This window comes from Gekko japonicus, unplaced genomic scaffold, assembly GCF_001447785.1.
Source record: "Gekko japonicus isolate JY-2015 unplaced genomic scaffold, Gekko_japonicus_V1.1 scaffold2635, whole genome shotgun sequence".
Classification (NCBI taxonomy): Eukaryota; Metazoa; Chordata; class Lepidosauria; order Squamata; family Gekkonidae; genus Gekko; species Gekko japonicus.
In genome coordinates, this window is record NW_015177097.1 from 167,730 (window position 1) to 186,652 (window position 18,923).

The 18,923-nt window shown below is 44.6% G+C and overlaps 1 protein-coding gene across 1 annotated transcript in view; it reads left to right on the forward strand.

Annotated features, from left to right (window-relative positions):
• TRAPPC9 (trafficking protein particle complex 9) overlaps positions 1-18,923 on the forward strand; it is an 87,745-nt gene that overhangs the window by 28,748 nt on the left and 40,074 nt on the right. Inside the window, exons 5-9 of the mRNA XM_015428283.1 lie at positions 3,052-3,078; positions 5,576-5,697; positions 9,471-9,596; positions 14,210-14,426; positions 16,884-17,027. Coding sequence (XP_015283769.1) covers positions 3,052-3,078; positions 5,576-5,697; positions 9,471-9,596; positions 14,210-14,426; positions 16,884-17,027 — 636 coding nt within the window. The remainder of the gene's footprint in view (positions 1-3,051; positions 3,079-5,575; positions 5,698-9,470; positions 9,597-14,209; positions 14,427-16,883; positions 17,028-18,923) is intronic.

An 18,923-nucleotide genomic window follows, 5' to 3' on the forward strand; every position in this document is an offset into this window, starting at 1 on the left:
AGAGATCAGCTCCCCTGGAGAAAATGGCTGCTTTGGAGGGTGAACTCAATGGCATTGTACTGTGCAGAGGCCCCTCCCCTCCCCAAACCCCTCCCTCTCCTGGCTCCACCCCCAAAGTCTCCAGGTATTTTCCAAACCAGACTTGGCAACCCTAGGGGAGGGAGAAGGCTTGGCAGGTCGCTGCTGCTGCCACGGGGGGGAGCGCTTGGTGGGGGAGGGAGAAGGTTTGGAAGGCCCCGTGGTTGGGAGCCGCACAGGCCTCGCCACTGGTGCCGGGGGTTGGGGGAGAAAGCTCACCTGTGGCTGCTTCCTCTTCCTCCTTCTCCACGTGGAGCTCCCCCCCCACGAGTATTGCGGGTCCCCCTTCTTGACACATACTATTAACAAACATGAGCGCCTCAGTAAATGGAAGACGTCCTTAGATCATGAAGAAAAGGTCTCACGATAAGACTTTGCCACGTGGAGGAAACAATATATATGTGTGTGTTTTAATTGCATCTATACGAGGATATTAATAGTCAATAATCATTATTTTATATCTTTATTGCAACAAAAGTCTGAGGAGCTGTACTTGGGATGTAAAATTAATCATGGTTCCATGACTAAGTATGCATCTCATGATTAATAGACTGTGACCGAATATATTACTATTGTGAATTAAACGATCTGGTATTTGTTCTTATTATGCAAATATACAGAAATACTCCTCTGGCTATAGATCTAAAATAAATTAAATTCCATTAGGACTTCCTTTTATTAGCTTTGCAAAGCTCTCCGTGAACTTTTTGGGAGACTCTGTGAGACTGTTCTAATCCTTTACGCACTTACTTGGGGGAATAAGTCCCATGACACTCAGTGAGACTGACAAAAACTCACACGGAAAAAAGTGTCACTGAGTTCCATGGGATTTACCAGGCAGGTTAAGGGTTGTGGTGGATTTAAGGACTGAGAGTGGGATCAAGTACCTGATTACATGTTCGGTTTCACCCGGGAACTTTCCTGTGTCAAGCGTAGAGTTGTGTCCTAAAGTTCCATGATTCCCAAACAATCACAGTCCCAAATCGTATGAGGGGGGCAGTGTTCCCTCTAAGCTGAGTTAGTGTGAGCCAGCTCACAGTTTTTTAGCCTCTGGCTCACACATTTTTGTCTCCGCTCAGGAAGGATGGCTCCAGAGCAAACTAATTTATGCAGTAGCCTAATCGCTCACTCACAACTTCAATGCCAGCAGCTCACAAAGTAGAATTTTTGCTCACAAGACTCCACGGCTTAGAGGGAGCATTGGAGGGCGGTAGTATGTAGAGAGAAGGGTTCTTATCCTGAAATGGCCTGCGGAAGGGTACTGTTTATCTCATTGGCGCTACGTTTGTACTGATGAGCTATACGTTTACTTCTCCACAGTGGGACATATTACGCCCTTGGGCCAATTTCAGCTCAGGAAAACGATGCAGAGGCAGGGTCTCAGTGCCATTTCTCCGTATGCCACGGTCCTGATCTGAACTGTGCCTTTGCATGCCTGGGAGGTATGGAACTTCAGAACGGGCTTCTCCACTTGTCATTTCTGGGGGAAACGTCATGTATAGTTTGACCTCCCAAACTGACATGGTTGCAACATGTGTAGACTTCTTTGATAATAGATACCTTGCAAAGTTGTCATATAGGCAAGGCAGACTGCATTGAAGGTTTTGAGCATGCAAGTGATATAAAATAAGCCAAGACAGATGTGTAGCCAGTGGAGTTTTATCCTCTGTCCATCAGAGGGTAGCAGTCAGCAGGCTGTGCACACACTTTTAAAGAGCCAGGGCTGATCTTTGCTATTTCAGGATACACGCTAAGCTTTCCTCCTCCCCACCCTTTAAATGAGCACATAGCGCAGAATGAGGAAAGAGATGCAGAATGTGGTTTCTGTTCCAAAGAGGTGGCTGTGCTACGTCTGCTGCTGCCAAAACAGTGGATTCTCGTGATGTCTTAAAGACTGACAGATTTATTGTGGCATAAGACAGAGCTCATTTCAGCAGCAACATCTGCATCAGATTATAATGGGTGGCTGTGTCCATGTCCCAGAAGGGGTCCATCAGTGGGAGAGACTAGCTTGCCTTAGGCAGCAAGGCGGATCCATCAAAGAAGGGAGATTTGAACTGGGGTGTGTGTGTCCCCTGATTCATAGCTCAGTCTCAGGAGCTCAGATCCTGTTGTCTTAAAGAGCCATTATCTCTTAAGGCTTCAGTATAGAGTACGCTTGCATCCTGGTTTGCCACATGCTGGGGGTGAGTAGCAAATCCCAACAGTGCCATCCTAAGCTGAGTTACACCCTTCTTTGTCCATTGAAGTCAACAGGCTTAGAAGCACACCACTCTGTTTAGGATGGCACTGTAAAGCTGACAAAGAGTTAAAGCAAAGCTTGGCATTGTTATGCATTTGCCATCCTTGCAGATGAGCCCGTGAGAGCTACCAGAGTTCTTACCCACAGGCATCTTTGTTTAATCATTTGCAGCATATAGATGGCCCCAAAAGAAAAGAGAGAAGAGAGGGCGCTTTTGCAAAAAACTTCCATGCTTACTTCCCCAGAGGCAATCCTTTACCCCAAGGGGCAGCCAGGCACATGGTCCTGGATTTCAGCTTCAATGCTAAAATGGCAAATGGACCTTCTGAAGAGTTTCACATGTGGTTCTATAAATGCTGTCAGTCATAGATTCAAAAGAGCGTGCAATGGATCAGGTTGTCCAATAACCGTCTGCCTGAGGTCTGTCATGAGAGAGAGCCTGTACAGATGACCAGATGGGGAACTGTATAAATGCTGCAGGTGTTCTGCCCCCCCCTTTTAAGGCACATCTGCCGGGTGAAAATAGTTATTGGTGTGAAGTCATCTGCAGATCCATGTAAAACAGCTCCACTTGTCACAAGCCACACAGCAACTGATGTGTTCCCCTTTTATTGCAGTCTCAATGTTTTGTAAGATTTTTTTCACTGATTGCTTCTTTGCACTGTTAAAAAAATAGTTTAGTTTATTTTGGCAATGCTGAAGGTTAATGCTATCACTTTGGTTTCCCTTAGGGGCACAAGAAGTACTCATTGATCCAGGTATATTTATAAAGTGTTGTTTTAAAATATATATATTTTTGTCTTAAAGTTTCCCCCCCCTAGTACTGCTATTTTTTAAACATGGTACTAGCATGGTTTATCCTTAGCTGTTTTCCCCCCATTGCACAAGCAGTCAGTGTAGTGCCCACTCCCAAGCCATGAACATATGCAGTGGAACATTTTATTTTATTTTTTAAAAAATATTGATTTATGAAAGTGCGTATATACACACACAGTATAAATAACATAATATTGCAGATATAAAAACCAGACATTGATGACAAAATCCTGCAAAACAAGGGAGGTTTATGTATTTGTATCTAAGTTTCATAAGATCAATAAATAGCTTTTCGGCAGAACTTCTTCCCTTCCCGAAGCTTTATACATTCTGCCAGTTGTGCACTCATGGTTACTGTCTAGATTGTTTTAAAGCCAAGTAGTTTGTGCTGGAAGTTCAGCATGATACCTTTTATCTGCTGCTAGAATTCTGACGTCAATAGATTCCAGTCAAAAGGAAGGGAGAAAGGGAGCTAAAAAGACAGAGGAAATAGAGAGAATAGTCACCTGAATTTTCTGTTTCTTCCTTCCTTTATTTTAAAGACACATGGTGGCTCCTTGTGTGTTTCCTTTCACAATCTCTCTGTTCCCATGCAAGTTTCATGTTGAAATAAAATAAATCCAGCCATCAGATTTTAAATTCCCCCCCCAACCCCCCCCCCAAAAAAAACTTGGTCCAGTGGTTTGGATCCTGTGGTTTTGCTGTGTGATGGATCTACTGTTAGATTCGTCATTTAGAGGGAAGGAACCATTGGATACAAGCCAGTATTCAGGAAAAAAGTCGATACATCACATAGATTTGTGGGTTTTAAGTTACTTTTTAAAAAAGTCCTTAGTGCCCCCTCCCCCATTATTAGAGGATCACACAGTATTGAAATACTTGGGTACTCTGTTTTTACAGTTACTTTGGAAATTTAAATTCTTTCTAATGCAGCCTGTATAATAAAAGTTATTTTTTTTCTTTTTAGTTTTTCTGTTTGCTAACAAGGAATTAATTTAAAATATTAATATTGTTAAGTAGCATTTTTTTTTTGTTATTTGTATTTGTTATCTGTTTAATCGCCTTAACTGTCAGAAGGTTTTCCAGAAGTTTTTTGTTGAGTTTTATTGGTATTTCAGTAGCATACAGTGTAGTGGGGAGAGTTTCGCACTAGGATCTGGGAGACACCGGTTCGAATCCCCACTCTGCCATGAAACTCCGCCTGAGATGACCTTGGGCTGGTCTGTTTCTCAACCTATCCTATCTCACAGGATAGTTGTTGTCGGGATAAAATGGAGGTGGGGTAACAGCATTGTAAGCTGCATTGGGCCCCCATTGGGGTTGCCAGGTGGACTCACCTGGCTGGTGGGGGGCTCCCAGCTCACTTCCAGGAGACCAGGAGTGGTTTTGGGCCACTTCTGGTAGAACTGGAAGTGCCCGCCCTGACATGCTGACATCACTCGGAAGGGACGTAGGAGCCAGTTTGGTGTAGTGGTTAAGTGCGCTGACTCTTATCTGGGAGAACCGGGTTTGATTCCCCACTCCTCCACTCGCAGCTGCTGGATGACCTTGGGCAAGCCGTAGTTCTGGCACAGCTGTTCTTGAAAAAGAGCAGCTTCTGTCAAGAGCTCTCCCAGCCCCACCTACCTCACAGGGTGTCTGTGGTGGGGAGGGGAAGGGAAAGGAGTTTGTAGGCCGCTCTGAGACTCCCTTGGGTAGGGACGGGCCGGGTATAAATCCAATCTCTGCTTCTCGTCAGGGATGTCTGGAGGTGATACTCTGGTATTTGGGCAAACTCTGTAGTAAATTTGGCCAAATTTTCCATAGCGTTTACCCAAATACCAGAGCGCCACCCCCAGATGCCCCTGATGTGCCTATGTCACTTCCAGGTGACATCAGCGTGTCTGGGTGGGCACTTCCAGTTTTACCGGAAATGGTCTGAAAAATTTCATTTGGGGGTAGGATCCCCCCCCCCGCTCATCGGCAGCAGGGAAGCACCCCCCAAAAGCAGGCGTTCCCCTGCCCCTAGTGGGGGTCTGGGAATCTTTTCCCCATTGGAGAGTGAAGTGGTATATAAATATAGAACATAAAAAGCAAGCAAATATTAGTCGACTGTAGCTCCTTATCAGTTGACAATTAAGTTATGTTGTTTTCCAAGAGGTTGTTTTCCGTATGCTTACTTTAACAACCAATATATCCTTGCTAATTCTTCTTTGCACAGTGTTTAAAAAAGCAGCCTTTCTCTAACAAATCAATCCGTGCATTGGGAAATTAAACGTGTGTTATTCATTAGCTTCTCCCCCCAGTTGGCCAGTTAAAAGAAAAGCTGCCTATTAAAACTTGCCAGTCCCGGAGACGTTTAATCCCCTGACAGACAAGTCTTTGTTTTTACTCTGACCTTGTTTGCATTAAACGAGACCCACTGTTAACTTGAAAAATGTCTGTTTCTCTTCAATATAGGTGCCCTCACATCAAATGGTATCAATGCAGATACCAGTACTGAAATAGGGCGTGCGAAGAACTGTCTTAGCCCTGAAGACATTATAGATAAATACAAAGAGGCCATTTCCTACTACAGCAAGGTAATGTTGCTGCCTTTATATGAGGGGTTGTATTTGGTATTTGAAACAAAATCAATTAAACCATTACATTTGAGTATAGTGGCACCTTAGAGAGCCAGTTTGGTGTAGTGGTTAAGTGCGCGGACTCTAATCTGGGAGAACCGGGTTTGACTCCCCACTCTTCCACTTGCACCTGCTGGATGACCTTGGGCAAGCAATAGTTCTGGCACCACTGTTCTTGAAAAAGAGCAGTTTCTGTCAGAGCTCTCTCAGCCCCACCTACCTCACAGGGTGTCTGTTGTGGGGAGGGGAAGGGAAAGGAGTTTGTAAGCTGCTCTGAGACTCCTTTGGGTAGTGAAGGGCGGGGTATAAATCCAATCTCCTCTTCTTCTTCTTCTTCGAGACCAACAAGAGTTCCAGGGTATAAGTTTTGTAGGTCGAAGCACCCTTCATCAAGTATCCTTAATCAGGCAGCAGGTTTTCTCCAGGCCAGTTTAGCCAGTGATACTGGAGGTTTTTTGCCATCTTCTGGGTATTGAGCAGAAGTCACTGGGTGTGTGTGTGTGGGGGGGTATTTGTGAATTGCCTGCATTGTGCAGAGGGTTGGACTAGATGGCCCTTGAGGCCCCTTCTAACTCTTATGATTCTGTGATTCTAGGTACCTCTTTCAAAGGGAGCTTTGACTCTCGAAAACATGTACCCTGAAACTCCTATTGGTTTCTAAGGTGCTATTAGACTTGAATATACCTGTTTTACTGCAGACCAACTTGGCTACCTTCTGAAACTGAAATCAGTCCCCAAAGCTTACACTCTCTCCCTCCAATGGTGTTGGTGGAAGCTGTAAAGGCAGATAACATAGGAGATATAAGGAACTGATTAAGAAGGGACAGAAGGAAAGCTCTCAATTAGATCAGTAGCATCCAGCATCTCTCCTAAGGTGCCATATTGTCAAACGGCCCAGCCCTTGCTGGATTCATGTCTATTTCTTTGTGGGGAAGGGCTGTGGCTCAGTGGCAGAGCCTCCGCTTGGCATGCAGAAGGTCCCCAGATTCAGTCCCCAGCATCTCCAGTTTAAAAGCAGCAGGCTTTTGGATGTGGAAGGCTCTTGCCTGACCCTGGAGAGCCACTGCCTGTCTGAGTCGACAATATCAGCATAAGACAACTTTATGTATGTCCGTGTGTGGTGTGGCCTATAAGCACGCCAATGAGTCAAAAGAAAGCTGTTGAAGCACATCTTTGTGGTGAGTCTGTAGAGTGTTCAGGCCAGTTCCCCACAGGGTATTGTCCTTCCCTGCTAATGGGCTTCCCAAAGACATCAGGCTGCCTAGTATGAAATGGCCTGACAGTCTGAGCCAGCAGGACTTTGCTCATGTGTCCTGTATTGGGAACCTGCAGAATGTGATCTTTGTTCCAGTTTTAACAGTGTCGCAGAATTCCTCTGTTCATCTGGAATACACTCCTTAGTGATGGATGTTGAAGCATATGAGAGAACTTGTAGCTGATTCTGATAGGCACACCTGATGTCTGTGTCTTCCGAAGGGAAACGGCGTACAACACGAGATCAAATAGGAGAACTCGCATAGAGCAAGCCGTATGCTATTTTACAAAATTTAACCCAGCTTTCTTCTGATCGGGGCGGGGGGGGACGTGCGTCTGCTTCTGACCCCCCCGTTTCCGAGTATTCTATAGCCTCGACATTGCTAGAGGAAAGTGCTTTTTAATACACGCAAGCAATCTGAAAATGGATGCTATAAATCCTTTGTGCAGTATTTAAAACTACTAGGCAGCAGTAAGAGGAGGGGGTGAGTAATAATAGCATCTTGGCTGCCATCCCAGGCTTCATTCTGTAGCGTTTTAGAGAACTTGTAGGTATTCTTTAGATATGGAGCTATTGTAAGTAATGACACTGTGGAAAAGTCTTCTTTGCTAGGTTGTTATGCTCTGTGCTACTTTATTTACTTTTCAGTCTCTGGTTACGTTTTATCTGAATAGTCACGTTTTCAGTAGCATCCAGCATCTCTCCTAAGGTGCCATATTGTCAAACGGCCCAGCCCTTACTGGATTCATGTCTATTTCTTTGTGGGGAAGGGCTGTGGCTCAGTGGCAGAGCCTCTGCTTGGCATGCAGAAGGTCCCCAGATTCAGTCCCCAGCATCTCCAGTTCAAAAGCAGCAGGCTTTTGGATGTGGAAGACCTCCGCCTGAGACCCTGGAGAGCCACTGCCCGTCTGAGCCGACAATATCGATGGACCGATGGTCTGATTCAGCATAAGACAACTTTATGTATGTCCGTGTGTGGCCTATAAGCACGCCAATGAGTCAAAAGAAAGCTGTTGAAGCACTTCTTTGTGGTGAGTCTGTAGAGTGTTCGGGCCAGTTCCCCACAGGGTTTTGTCCTTCCCTGCTAATGGGCTTCCCGAAGACATCAGGCTGAGATGGCCTGACAGTCCAAGCCAGCAGGACTTTGCTCACGTGTCCTGTATTGGGAACCTGCAGAATGTGATCTTTGTTCCAGTTTTAATAGTGTCACAGAATTCCTCTGTTCATCTGAAGTACACTCCTTAGTGATGGATGTTGAAGAATATGAGAGAACTTGTAGCTGATTCTGATTGGTACACCTGATGTCTGTGTCTTCCGAAGGGAAACGGCGTACAACATGAGATCAAATAGGAGAACTTGCATAGAGCAAGCCGTGTGCTATTTTACAAAATTTAACCCAGCTTTCTTCTGATCGGGGGGGGGTGTGTGTGCGTGCGTCTGCTTCTGACCCTCCGTTTCCGAGTATTCTATAGCCTCGACATTGCTAGAGGAAAGTGCTTTTTAATACACGCAAGCAATCTGAAAATGGATGCTATAAATCCTTTGTGCAGTATTTAAAACTACTAGGCAGCAGTAAGAGGAGGGGGTGAGTAATAATAGCATCTTGGCTGCCATCCCAGGCTTCATTCTGTAGCGTTTTAGAGAACTTGTAGGTATTCTTTAGATATGGAGCTATTGTAAGTAATGACACTGTGGAAAAGTCTTCTTTGCTAGGTTGTTATGCTCTGTGCTACTTTATTTACTTTTCAGTCTCTGGTTACGTTTTATCTGAATAGTCACGTTTTTCGTCTGGATGGCCAAGACAACTATGCCTGCCAGACAGGTCCTATTAAAACTGAATCAAGGTTTTAGTGCTGCAGCCCCGCTTCTCTTCCCAATCAGCGTTGCCAACCTCCAGGTGGTGGCTGGCGATCTCCTGGTATTACATCAGATCTCCAGGCTACCAAGATCAGTTCCCCTGGAGGAAAATGGCTCCCCTCCCCTCCCCAAACCCTGCCCTCCCAAGGCTCTGCCTCCAGAATCTCCAGGAATTCCCCAACCAGGAGCTGGCAGCCCTGCTTCCCATAGAAGAAGAAGAAGAAGAGAAGAGAAGATACTGGATTTATACCCCGCCCTTCACTACCCAAGGGAGTCTCAGAGCGGCTTACAAACTCCTTTCCCTCCCCCTCCCCACAACAGACACCCTGTGAGGTGGGCGGGGCTGAGAGAGCTCTGACAGAAACTGCTCTCTTTCAAGAACAGCTCTTATCAGAGCTATGGCTTGCCCAAGGAGGTCATCCAGCCAGGTACAAGTGGAGGAGTGGGGAATCAAACCCGGTTCTCCCAGATTAGAGTCCGTGCACTTGACCACTACAGCAAACCGGCTCTCTTAGAATCTGGCACTACGTATAGAAGTTGTTTTGAAATGGTATGGAGGCCCATAACTGAATGGTGCTGTTTCAGTCCACTCTATTTTCCTTTTCCTCTTGTTTCCTAGTACAAGAACGCTGGCGTGATTGAGCTGGAAGCCTGCGTGAAGGCCGTGCGGGTCCTGGCAATACAGAAGAGAAGCATGGAGGCTTCTGAGTTCCTCCAGAATGCTGTTTATATTAACCTTCGTCAGGTGAGAGAGTAACTAATGCAAAGCTGATATCTGTAACTGGGTTTATACGTCAGACTGCTTTATGTGTTCAGATTGTAACGGCCTTTGGCCATAGATACTAAACTTTACCTGTACCTGTGAAAGCCTTTCACTGATCAGCACTTGAACTTCACTTACTTTTCTGCCTCAGGTTAGGAGAAAATGATTACCATACCTATAGCATGCAGGGTTCATTTCCTGCAGGAGCGCACAGGAGTGGAGCTCTGGCAGTAAAGAGCCCAGGGGGCGGGCACATGCAACAAGCCCCGCCCCCTGCTCCCAGTAGCCCTCAGTCAGAGCAAGAAGCAGCCAGGTAAATTGCAGAGCCCCCCCCCCGGCCCCCCAGTCCAAAACAGTCCAGTGGCACCTTTAAGACCTATTTTTATTCAGGTACAAGCTCTCCCTCCTCTGCACATCCCCCCCAATAGCTAGCAATTCAAAACAGTCCAGTGGAGCCTGAGTGGTGGGTGTTGCCTTCTGACACACTTCCGGTGATGCCAGGGAGTGTGGCATATGCAAATAAGTTATGCTAATGAGTTATGCTAATAAGCTCCTGCACCTCTTTTTCTACAAAATGACCCCTGATAGCATGTATCTTCAAAGGAAACCCGACCAAATGAATTTCAGAGAGAGGAGAGTAGCCTGAAGATGCTTGCTAGAGGTGGATTCCCTGATTTCCCCGCTTCTCACTGTAGGACCCGCCCGGTGATATTTTGTCCATGAAATCCCCACAATGCTCAGCATCAGCTTTTCGGGAGGCTTATTTATTTATTCAGTTTATATCCCGCCCTCCCTGCCAACGCAGGCTTCTGGGGAAGGGAGAAATGGACTCTTTAAGAATTGTTGTGATCCCCCCCCTCTTTTTGTCGTCAAGTGGTAGCCGACTTATAGGACCCTTTAGGCTTTTCAAAGCAAGAGACATCCCAAGGTGGCTTGCCATTGCTTGCCTGTGTGTAGCAACCCTGGTATTCCTTGGTGGTCTCCCATCTAAATCCTAACCAGGGCTCCCCTCACTTAGCTTCCGAGATCTGACGGGAGCAGACTAGCCTGGGCCATCTAGGTCAGAGCCGTCCTATGAACAGGGTCAATGAAATGTTATCACTGAATAGTTTTGCTTAGAGGGATTTTTTAAATAGAACTTCATTAATCAATTGCCAGGCTTTTCTTTTTTTAAATAATTTTTATTTAATTATAAAAAAGAGATAAACATCGTACACACCCCACTCCCCATATAGAAAACAACCTACGGTATACACATAACACCAACAACAAAACTACGAAAAAAGAAAAGTAAAAAACAAGCAAATTAAGGCATTGGTAGAGAGCTCAACATTCAGCAAAATCCCCTCCTTCTTTTTTCTTTTCCTATCTTTCCCCTTCTTTTTTCTTTTCCTATCAAAATGCATAATTAATGTATAGTTACAACATGATTAAGGTATAGAAAGAGGCTTATTTAACTTTATCCCATAATCTGAGGAAGGGCTTAAACATACTTTGGGTATTGTTCCGAGTTGTGTATAAAATAAAATTGTGCCACATTTCAAAAAAGTCTACCATTTTGGCTTTCGATTTGATTATTCTAATTTGACTTTTTAATTTTTCAGCTATTGCAGTCTGCCGTAACTCAGAATACCATGAGTGTAATGTTAATAATTTTGCGGCTTTCCAACTTTTAGTGACTGTCCTGCAATTGCCAGGCTTTTCTGAATTTTTAACATTTCTGGTGTGGTGATGTTTAGTTCCTTCAAATAGGTCAGAACTTCCTGAGGTACATTACTCTATCAGTTCTGGCAGATTGAACGGCACTTGTACCGTGCATTGTTCACTAGGGGTCAGCAGTGCTGCATTCAAGATTGCCAGCAGCCCTTGCTGTAATTCTGTCAGTGTGAAATATTGCGGAGAAGCTTCTGAGCTATCCAAACAAACTGGATTTCTCTTGTGGGTTTATTTCAGTCTTTTAAACATGCCTGTCAGACGTCAGAAATAATGAGCCCTGATGGGATTTGACACAACTGCTCAAAGAGAACTGGTAGTTTGTGCAACTTGTATCGTATGATGCCCAGCAGGAGTCGTCGCTCCTTACCTGAGTTGGGCCCTCGACTTGATACATCCTGCTCAACGATTTATGAAGTCAGAACTTTAAGGAATGCAGGGAACTAAAATGGCATTGGGCTGTTTTCTGAATCTGGGTGGAATATCTCTCCACGATACCTTCAGATGTTCTCCTCATAGTTAGTCTAACTTTAAAGTTTTGATCCTACCTAGAAGGAGAATTTCAGTACTCAGCAGCATTAGTTTTTCAATTCTCAGTGTACCGTATAATCCAGGTTCCAAAGGGCCAATCAGGCTTATCCAAGAAGTTGAACTAACCTAGTGGAATCCCCCCTAGCTTTGAACATTTGGATCCAGTGCCATATTACAAACTTTAAAAAAAAAATGTCAGTTTCAAAAGCAGGTTGCTGTGTGGCAAAGGTCTGCTAGTCAAGACAAGTATCTGTCCCCCCCAACTTGTGGAACTAATTTTGTAGCTGTAATGATTCCAGTTTTGGTGTGTGTGTTTCTTTAAATGTTTAGTGTGACTGCAGTAATGTAAGGAGAGTGATAGATAAATGTGATGTGACTGGCTGATGACTGAGAGTGTGGGAGGAGAGATGTCTCTGAGGCAATTCAGTGTTCATGAAGAGGTGAGTGTGAGAGTTTTTGTGAGAGTCTATATGACAGAGGAAGCAGTTGGAGTTTAGTTTAGCCTGTGTGGCTATGAGAGAGAGTTCAGCCTGTGTGGCTATATATGAAAGAGAGTTTAGACCGAGTGTCTAAACCTGTCAGAGTGGAGTTTTGGTGTATAGACTGTGTGTGACGCCAAGCCTTGTCAGCTATATTTTCTTTCTTCAACGACAGTTCAAAAATACCCAGAAACCTATTTTGTTATTTTATAAATAAATCATTATTTGCTTAAACTTATCCCAGCATTCAGAACAGTCCTTGCTCAGGGCCACATAGTCCTCTGAAAAGCCCAGACACTGGGTCATTCTACCAAAATAGAGAGATTTGGAATTTTTAATTCCTGGTGGCAGCAGAAATGTACTACGTTCATGTACACAGAGTGGTTCTTAAAGGAGAAACAGTCTCCCTAATAAGTGAGGACACCACAGTAGCACTTCTGGATCATGGCCATAGTCCACAGCAGGTGTCCCCAACGTGGTGCCTATGGGCACCAGGGTGCCTGCTGACATTTTTCCTGGTGCCTGCCAAATGTTTTAAGAAAGTGGGCGGGCTAGGCGGGGCTTTTGCCGAGCAAGGCTTCTGACTGGGCACTGGAAATGTAATGGGCAGTGCCCATTTGCAATTAATATTGCTTGGACAGCAGCTGCCAGTACAGCACAGGGATCTTTACAGTGTGACTGAAGGTAAGTTGCGGCAGCTGCGCCCACCAAACTGTGCTAAAATTCCAAAGGTGCCCAACGGCTCTAAAAGGTATCACAGTATCACAAAAAGGTATCACAGGGTGCGGTCAGACGGCGTGCTGGGAGCGGTTTAAATTGCTCCGGCCCTGTTGTTGTTTTTTTAACCTGGAGAATCGCGATCACACTCACCTCCTTGCTCCGGATCGCTGCGCAGCCACGTCGCACCCTGGGTGCGTTCACATTGGGCCATTTAGTCTGCTTTCGACCCACCTCAGAAATAGATTTTATCTGCGCGATCACACAGTCAACATCTGCCTCCTGTCCCCAGCCATCGCTTTCCAGCTCAAAACCGCTTTAACCCGGAGAATACCAGGTCCCCAAGTGGTGTTTTCCTGATTCTCTGGTTCCAGCCAAACTTTTCTGATGTCTATTGCTCCTGCAGTGTCGAGCCACTTCCGGTTTAACACCCCCCCACACTCGAAAGCTGCCTGAGGCTTCCGCTTTTCGCCTGCCATTTTTTAAAAGTGTTGGCGGTGTGTGCATAGGCGGAGGTCCGCCACCATGTTATTAAAAACGATGTTTAAACGGTGCCTAGTTTTAGCGTTTAGACGAGTTCGGGATCTCACGGAGGCCATTTTCGGGGTAAACGTTTAAAGGGAAGTGTCCCTTTAAAGTTTAAAGGGAAGTGTTACAGCAGTCGGGTCGAAGTGGAAATCGCTGTTCTGCGCACGTGCGGAAATTTTAGTTCTACAGACGGCTGCCTGTGCGCATGCCCAAACTGTGAAAGAGAGAGAAACAACACCGACGCACGCTCCCGTGTGTGGATGGCGGGGAGCGATGTGGCTGCGCAGCGATCTGGAACAAGGAGGTGAGTGTGATCGCAATTCTCCAGGTAAAAAAAAAACACATCAGGGCTGGACTGGAGCAATATAAACTGCTCCCAGCATGCTGTCTGACTGCACCCCCACAGTGTCAGATGTATTCCATGCCGTAGTGACAATATATTTACTCCAAAATAACATTTTTTCTTGCTATGTGTCAGATGTATTCCATACCACAATAGCATTTTTTCTTACAGCAACAAAAGTGGACTGGGCAAACTTGTGGTCATCGAATCTGTTTTGTTTTTCAAAATTCCAGAGTAAAAAAGCATCATTTACCTGTTAATTTTTTAAAAAAATTAACTTTCAGCTGTCTGAAGAAGAGAAAATCCAGCGCTACAGCATTCTCTCGGAGTTGTACGAGCGTATTGGGTTTCACCGCAAATCCGCTTTCTTCAAGCGGGTTGCAGCAATGCAGTGTGTGGCGCCTAGCATAACAGAGCCTGGATGGAGAGCCTGCTACAAACTTCTTCTGGAGACCCTTCCTGGATACAGTCTGTCTCTGGACCCTAAGGACTTCAGCAAAGGTATGCAGGAGGGAAGGAGAGAGGGCAGACATCAGTCTCCTTTTTTTAAAGTTGGGGGATGGAATATACTGAAAGCGTGTGTGTGTATATATATATGTGTGTATATTTATGTGTGTATATGTATGTGAATTTACACTGACAGTCATGAGCAGCATGGGCAGGAACGCACAGGAACGGTGTTCCGGCTGGCTCCCAAGTTGGCCACGCCCAGCAGGAACTAATTAGCATAATAGGCCACACCCAACAGCAGGAACTCATTAGGATTGGCTACTTTAGGGGTGTGTGACCTAACATGCAAAGGAGTTCCTGCTACCAAAAAGCCCTGGGTTTTTGACAAAAAACAAGGTAAACAGAATAACAAGTAAAAGGTGGGTGTGGCTGGATGACCACACTTCTGGTAACATAGGGGTGTGGCCTAATGTGCTAATGAGCTGTGCTGTCAGGGGTGTGGCCCAATATGCTAATGAGTTCCTGCTGTTGGGTGTGGCCTATTATGCTAATGAGTTCCTGCTGGGCTTTTTCTACAAAAAGAGCCCTGACTCATGAGGAAAACCTGTGCAAGCAAAGACAAATTTTAAGACATTGGGCTGGACAGGATAGAGTGTTGGCTCTTCCACCCTTCTGATGGTAGGTCTTATGTAGCAGCGGATCATCTGGTATATTTGATTTAAAAGGCTCACCCTGTGTTGGAGGAGAGAGTATTGGCAGGGTGCCACTTCAGTACAGGCAATTCACAGCAAGGTTCAAAAATCCAGTACACCTGGGTTACATTCATTTTTTAAAATCAATGCATATTAAGAGCATCTGCGGGGGTTTCTTTTAATACTTCATGCTAACCATAGACAAAGATATACCTGAAGAATAATCGCATGTAGTGGGGAAAACATGATGCTCGTGGGTATACGTGTGTGCACGGTGTGTAAAATGCATTGTTTTTGCTCTCCTTAAATAGTAATGGATATCGGTATAGAGATGCGGTCCGCGTTATAGTATCCGAAAGTACTCAAAAATATATAATAACTAAGGATGGGTGTGGACTGCATTTTTGCTGAACCACGGCCGAACCACGGACCTATACAAACCGGAAGGTTGGTTTGCGAACCAAATTGGTTCATATGGGTTCATGAATTCTACTTTCTGCTCCCTCCACTTTCCGCTTGTCCTTAAAGGACTGCATTTGTCTGTTATTTTTCTTTAATTTCTAGGTGGTCCTAATTGAAATTTTAAATTGTGGTCTTTTATGTATCTTTAAAAACAAAGAGATTATTGTTTTATTTACATTGTAAACTGCCTTGAGTTCTTTGAGGTAGAAAGGCAGCTAATAGGTATTTTAAATAATGAAATAAAGGTGAAATGATTTTTACTTATTTATTTAGTGTATTTTTACCCTGCTTTTCTTCCCAGGGACCCTAAGTTGTTTAAAATAATACAACACACCGTACAGAAACATACACAAATAATTATGACTGTTCTTGCAAATCTTAATGGGGGTTAATTTGCTTTTTTAAAAATAATTGTAGTGTTGAACCAACACTGAGCAACTAATTTTAAGTCCAATTTTCAGAGGATAAACAAATTTCTGTTTATCATTACATTAAGGCATTTGGGCAAATTATGTAACAACTAGAAAGGATCTGAGAGATATTACATCTTGGAAGTGAAGAATATCAGTGAACCTCAGATAGACTGCAGTGATTTGTGTTCAGGACTACAATGTAATTACCTGGTGTAATGAAAGATATGACTGATTTTTCCCCATATGGCAAAGAAGTATATATTATGTAGCAGAATATGGTATAATGATGTAGTGAACACAGAGAGTTTTTTGCTGGATGGTTTATGGGTATCCAGGCACCTTGGGCAGTCAACATTGAGGCCTTTAGCTTTAGTATTACTCTGCATGTATGGTGCCTTGGAATTAGTGTTATCTTCATATCTTATTGTGGTTCATTGCAGGCTGTCCCTGCACAGTCTTATAGCACAGAATGGGAGATCTTTGGGAGATCGACCGAATGAATGCCTCTCTGCTAACCTAGACCTTGCCTACTTGGCAGTCTCAAATTTCATTCATTCATTCATTCATTCATTCATTCATTCATTCATTCATTCATACCTCACCTTTCTCTCCAGTGGAGACCCAAGGCAGCTTATACCATCCTCCACTCCTCCAGTTTGTCCTCACAATAGCTCTGTTAGGTAGGTTAGACAGAAGGTAGGTTAGACAGAGTGTACATGTGACTGGTCCAACGTCACCTAGCCAGATTCCATGGTGGAGTGGGGATTCAGACATGCGTCTCCCAGATCCTTATCTGACACCAACCGCTATACAACCCTGGCTCTCTCTATAAATTTAAATGAATTGAGTACCTTTCCAAAAATACGCTTTTTAAAATTTGACTTTATATAGAGGCTGATTTGGGTATCTTGTAATGTAACATGTTTGTACCTTTTCAAAAGGAACTCATCGCGGCTGGGCTGCTGTGCAGATGCGTTTGCTTCATGAGCTGGTGTACGCATCGAGAAGAATGGGAAACCCAGCGCTTTCAGTCCGGCATTTATCTTTTCTCCTGCAGACCATGCTGGATTTTCTTTCTGACCAAGGTATCTTTATATATTTAATTGAAAATAAAGTACATGGTATGGTGAATGTATAATATTAAGAGATGTTTAAGATGAATGGCATAAGTTGTTTTAGAAAGCATGGGATCCAAACCGCTGTTTGGATACAAGCCGGTTTGACATCTGTCCCATGAGATTTTTTTTTTTAACTTGTATTCTTTGATCAGCAGCCTCTTCCTGTTGTATCACAAATCTGCTCTGTTTCTGATGCAGCTTAATATGTGGCATGAGTAGGTGCTTCTGTCTTTATGGAAATGTCCAGTTCGCTGACTCTTTCATGGTCATTGGCTTGTCAGAATGACTTTTAACAATTATTTATGTATTTATTTATTCTCCTTCAATTTACCGTATATCCCGCCTTGCCGGGACAAACTGTTGGATTTGATTAATAAACATCTGGCTATAGTGATTGTGATGGCCAGTTTGGTGTAGTGGTTAAGTGTGCGGACTCTAGTCTGGGAGAACCGGGTTTGATTCCCCACTCCTCCACATGCAGCTGCTGGGTGACCTTGGGCAAGCCATAGATCTGTCAGCGCTGTTTTCTCAAGGACAGTTTTAGAAAGAGCTCTCACAACCCCACCTACCTCACATGGTGTCTGTTGTGGGGGGGGGAGGGAAGGAGTTTGTAAGCCGCTCTGAGACTCCTTTGGGTAGTGAAGGGCAGGGTATAAATCCAATCTCTTCTTCTTCTCTTCTATGTAATTAAGAAGCACAAAGCTATATAGACTTAGGTCCCGTATCTCCATTCCACTTGTCCAAGCACTGTCAGCCATAGTGGATGCATTCCTTCGACACTCAGTGTTTTCCATTCATTTTCCACTTGCAAAGTGCCTAGTGCCAAAGGAAGGTGCTTCACAGCAGAGGACTGCCTCCATCCCAGGAGACAGCACTGCCCAGGCAAGCAGAAGGGAGATGCAGGATTCAACCCGTAAACCATAGAAGCTAGTTTGATGAGAAATCACTACTTGTGTATTTCAGTATTTAAAATGAATAACATCAAAGCCATGATGTAGTAAGTACTGGGATTTCAGAGATAAAGATTTCATTTGATATAGAAAGTAGGTATTCCTTTATTGTTTCCCCCCCCCCCCGTCAAAATGCCAGAAATATTCTTCTTGGTGTATGCTCAGTGGTAGAGCATCTGCTTGGCATGCAGAAGGTCCCAGGTTCAATCCTCGGCATCTCCAGTTAAAAAGGATCAGGCAGTAGGTGATGTGGAAGACCTCAGGCTGAGACCCTGGAGAGCTGCTGCCAGTCTGAGTAGACAATACTGAGACCTTGATGGACCAGTGGCCTGCTTCAGTATAAAGCAGCTTCCTGTGTAATATTGTAGGTGGTCGTGTAAGAATGAGATAACCAGGAACAGAATAGTCTAATGCATAACAGCTTTTAGAAATGTTGACATTGTTGGTTGGTGAGTACTTGATGACTGTTGGCTTCCTTTGTCGCAGATTCGGAGGCTGCAGCTGGTGCAGAATGCGGCAGCCAGGCTTATGTTTTTTGTACTGGGTTTCATGATACAGTATATAATTTATTGTATACTAGGAAAAAGGCCCGTTGTGGAAATAAATACAACGGCCTCTAGAAAGTGGCTCTGGGCGGGTGCCCCGGCGTTGGACACTCAGTGTCAATTTGCTGTGGTGACCTCAGCAGGGTATAATGACACTGAGTCCACCATTTTCTCCAGAGGAACTGATCTCTGCTACCTAAAGAACAGTTGTCATTTTGAGTGATCTCCAGCCCTCACCTGGAGATTGGCAACGATGGTTCCCCAGAAGGGAATAGTTAGTTTGGAGGGTGGAGTCTATGGCTTTGTACCTGTCCGAGGTCCCACACCTCCTGAAACCTCACCCTCTCCACGCTCCACCACCAACATCT